This window comes from Sinocyclocheilus rhinocerous, unplaced genomic scaffold (assembly GCF_001515625.1).
Source record: "Sinocyclocheilus rhinocerous isolate Xijiao unplaced genomic scaffold, SAMN03320098_v1.1 scaffold53, whole genome shotgun sequence".
NCBI lineage: Eukaryota > Metazoa > Chordata > Actinopteri > Cypriniformes > Cyprinidae > Sinocyclocheilus > Sinocyclocheilus rhinocerous.
The window spans coordinates 3,088,378-3,092,600 of record NW_015645538.1 but is presented as its reverse complement, the minus strand read 5'-3'; the positions used below and the strand labels follow the sequence as shown (position 1 = coordinate 3,092,600).

At 36.6% G+C, this 4,223-nt stretch overlaps 1 protein-coding gene across 1 annotated transcript in view; it reads left to right on the top strand.

Annotated features, from left to right (window-relative positions):
* Positions 1 to 2,326, top strand: part of LOC107706142 (prolyl endopeptidase-like) — a 13,520-nt gene extending 11,194 nt beyond the window's left edge. Inside the window, exons 14-15 of the mRNA XM_016509723.1 lie at positions 656 to 812; positions 1,805 to 2,326. Of these exons, the coding sequence (XP_016365209.1) occupies positions 656 to 812; positions 1,805 to 2,099 (452 nt within the window). The 3' untranslated portion in view covers positions 2,100 to 2,326. The remainder of the gene's footprint in view (positions 1 to 655; positions 813 to 1,804) is intronic.
* Positions 2,327 to 4,223: the final 1,897 nt, after the last annotated feature.

Genomic DNA, 4,223 nt, shown 5'->3' with positions numbered 1-4,223 from the left:
AAAGAAAGAAAGAAAGAAAGAAAGAAAGAATGAATTAATAATAATAATAATAATATGATAAAAATAATTTTAAAATAAGAAGGCAAACTAAAATAAAATTGGATTTGTTTTGTTACACACCAGAAAAAAATATGTAGAAAAACAAAACAAAAACAACAACAAAAAAAACTAAACACCTTGCCATTCAGGGCATTCACGAATATCATGGTTGTATTCAGCTCAGCTTACCACATTTGACCATGTTTTTCATTCCGCAAAAATATAAATCTGCACCTGCTTGTGGGTTACTAGTGTGTGGATGTGTGGGTGTGAGGTAACAATCAGAACAAGATAAAGGTGTGTAGGCGGTGCACCGGTTTGAAAACATTGGCGGTGAATAAATTACTAAGCATTTGAAAAAAGCTTCTTTATGCTGAATGTGCTAGCTAGGTTAGTATGTCTGTGTTGATCCCTATGTTTAGTCACAGTGTAGTTACGTGGGCCTTTAAGAATGTGAGGTGTGTCAAATCGGGCTGTTCTATCTGAGTAATCCAAAACATCTTTAAGCCCACTCATTTAAGTACAGGTGTGTGAGTCAGTGCGTCTGGTAAATGTGGACTGTGTTTGGCCATTGTATGCAATGGGAGAAGAGTGATCTGTGTGTTTGTTTTTTCAGCGGCATGTGTAAACCAATGTCCCGAGCTCTTCGGCTGTGCAGTAGCTGAGGTTGGGGTCATGGACATGCTGAAGTTCCACAAATTCACCATCGGTCACGCCTGGACCACTGACTACGGCTGTGCCGATGATCCCGGACAGTTCAAATGGCTCATCAAGTAGGGATTCCTGCTTTCTGAAAGTCCTGATAAAGTGATGGGTTTGTTGAAACCACAAGCAGTTCTGTCTTAGCCAGGTTCAGTTGAAGGTGATGGTCCGTCATCCAACAAGAAATGTCTGTTAGTCCTTTTAGCAGTGGAGACATTAGCAGAGAATGAAGAGAGGAGTGATATACATTATATACATTAAATACAATATACATTAAGGTCAGTAGGATTTTGTGTTTTTAGAAGAAGTCTCTCTTATGCTCACCAAGGCTGCATTTATTTGATCTAATTTTCAGCAGAAATATTATTATTGTGAAATATTATTAAAATTTAAAATACATTTTTTTCAGTTATAATTTCAGTGTCACATGATCCTTCAGAAATCATTCTAATATGCTGATTTGGTACTCAATTATTATTAGTGCTTAATGGTTATTATTATTTTCATCAATGTTGAAAACTGCTTAATTTTATGCAAACCATGATATTTTTTGTCTGGGTTTCTTTGATGAATAGAAAGTTTAAAGAACAACATTTATTTTAAATAGAAATCTTGATTTAAAAAAAAATCCTACTATAGTTTCCACAAAATATTAAGCTTCAAAAACTGTTCTCAACATTGATAATAATAAGAAATGGTTCTTTAGCACCAAATCAGCATATTAGAATGATTTATGAAGGATCATGTGACTTTGAAGACTTAAGTAATGGCTGGTGAAAAATCAGCTTTGCCATCACAGGAATAAAATACATTTTAAAATGTATTCAAATTCAAAGAAATAGTTATGTAATTGTAACAATATTTCACATATTTCTGTTTTTAGTGTTTTTATTTGATCAAACAAATGCAGCCTTGGTGAAACTTCAAAAACATAAAAAAATCTGAATTATTCCAAACTGTTGACCGCTAGTGTATAACTGTATAACAAACAAGTTACTGTAAATGTCATACTACATGTCCAAAAAAAATAAAATAAATAAAAGTTTGACCTTTTCCTCCACAGGTACTCTCCTCTCCATAACCTTCCTCAGACCCCTCGAGATGGGACCCCTTACCCCGCGATGCTACTGCTGACGGCTGATCACGATGACCGTGTGGTTCCCCTGCACACTCTAAAGTACGTGGCCACTCTCCAGCATGGCGTAGGCCGCAGCCCCGGGCAAACCCAGCTGCTGCTGGTCAGAGTGGACACACGCAGTGGACATGGAGCCGGGAAACCCACCGCTAAAGCCATCCTGGAGGACACACACATCTTCTCCTTTATAGCTCAGACACTGAAACTCAGCTGGAGGGAATGAGAGAGAAAGAGAGAGATGCAGTAAACAGAATTAACAATTTAAGGAAAAGAGCACAAATTATCTAGTGATTTCTAAAGATATTTGGCTTTATGCAGGGACTGAGAGAGGTGAAGGGCATTTGTGGAGTAAGTGAATGGGGATATAAAACATGGAAGGTACTGAACTGATTTTTTTGTAGTAACTTGATTTTTACTTTTGTTTCAGCAGAGCAAGGATCATTAAAGCATGGTTTTTATTAAAATATACAACTGATTTTCTGATCGATCGATTCGTTTTTGAATTACAGCTGTTCAATGTTTTGCAATATCGCAAATATACACTAAGGGGCAGTAAAGGACTACAACAGCCCCTCCATTGCACATACAGGCCAGGGTGGACAACAGGGAACTGTCCCAGGCCGGCCCTCCTTAAGACAGATAACCATTGTTTAAACATTTACCATAGTGAAACTGCTGTAATCACAACTGTAGTAACAGTTTGTGGCAGAACCAGTTATGACAATTATAACCAGTTATGATTATGATTTTGCTTTATTATTAATATGGTTGAAATGCAAAAACCATAAACTATACTTACTGTAGTAAAACCTATGTTAAATTGGTAGTATTCACTACAAATACCACAAAATTATATATGGTTGTAGTACACCATGGCTTAATGTTGACAATATCATTTGCTATATAAATGATATGCCACCGTTAAATTGTGGTAACTGACAAAACAAAACAACAACTACAACAACAACAAGGTTGTACATATATATATATATATATATATACACCTATATAGGTGTTACTATGGTTGTTCTGAAAATATTACAGACAGATAGTATTTGGTCACTTTCTGGTTGTCAAACGTTAACCTGTGTGAACTTGATGGGAAATTGCTTCATTTTGACTAAAAATGAGCTTGAGACCGATCGATTAAAAGTAATTGCAGAAATAGCTCAGTAAAATGAAGTTATCTCTGACCTCTGTAATTACTGCAGGAAATAACACAGACAGTTGAAGCTGAAGTCTGTCATTAGCAGAGCTGACCTGAGATCAGTTCAGATTTGATCCTCTGGATTCGCTGTTTATAGTGGAAATGTAAAAAAAAATAAAAAATACTGGAGAGAAAATACAGGGGAATGCAGAAAACACTTACATTGCATTGTTCATATTGCACATTAAAATAATTACAATAGCGATAGTGTGTAATTATAGACTGTTCCATTACATAATTACAAGTGCGTGCTATTCATTACTGGTGCGCAGTGCTTTTGTAACTACACTGGATACTTGGATACTGTAGTGTAAAGCCTGACCTAGTTGGATACCCGAAATGAGGAGACATGAAAAGAAATAGAAAATCAAAAGCGGGAGCTACTTGTGCTCAACTGTGGTCACAGAAAGTTTAATCTGGGTTTGGCCAAAACCTGAGAATTAATCAGATGACGCGTGACGGGCTTTCAACGGAGCGGGTAACTTGAACTGTGGACCCCACACGTGATGATTCAAACAAGTCTCGGCGAGCTAAAAGCTGAAGAGTCGAGATCCTTCTGGAGACTTTGAAGTTGAGTAAGCTGTTATTTTCTATACAAGTATACATAACAGCAACATTGCTAGTGTTATGCAGCGTTTACACAACAGTTTAATAAACAAGAAATGTGAAAAAAATATAGCCTAGCTTTTGTCTGCTTTCAAACGACGTCACAGGAGATGTAATCTTCCGCGCTCCGAGCCAATCGATTCAATAATTCACATACTCATTCATGAAGAAAGTGGCTGATTTCAGAACTGCATCTAGTTTCATCAGTAATGAGTGACCTGGCCACCAGCAAATATAATATAAAATATAATATCCCGTATTTCGGTGTGAGAAACCGCTCAAACGATCCAGTGGGTGAGTGAACTGTCCTAATATTTCAGACCTTTTTGCAAATCCGTTTGACGTGAAAGAGTGATTCATTCGCGAATCTGGCATCACTGTTGTGATTCTAAACGGCTGATAAAAAAAAAAAAAAACATGAAACATGTTATTAAACCTAAGAATTTATCAAGAATATTTTACTGGGGATCATGCACCAGTAAAAAGGGTCTAGAGATGCCCCTGAGGAGCATATTTACTATTTTTGACACAATT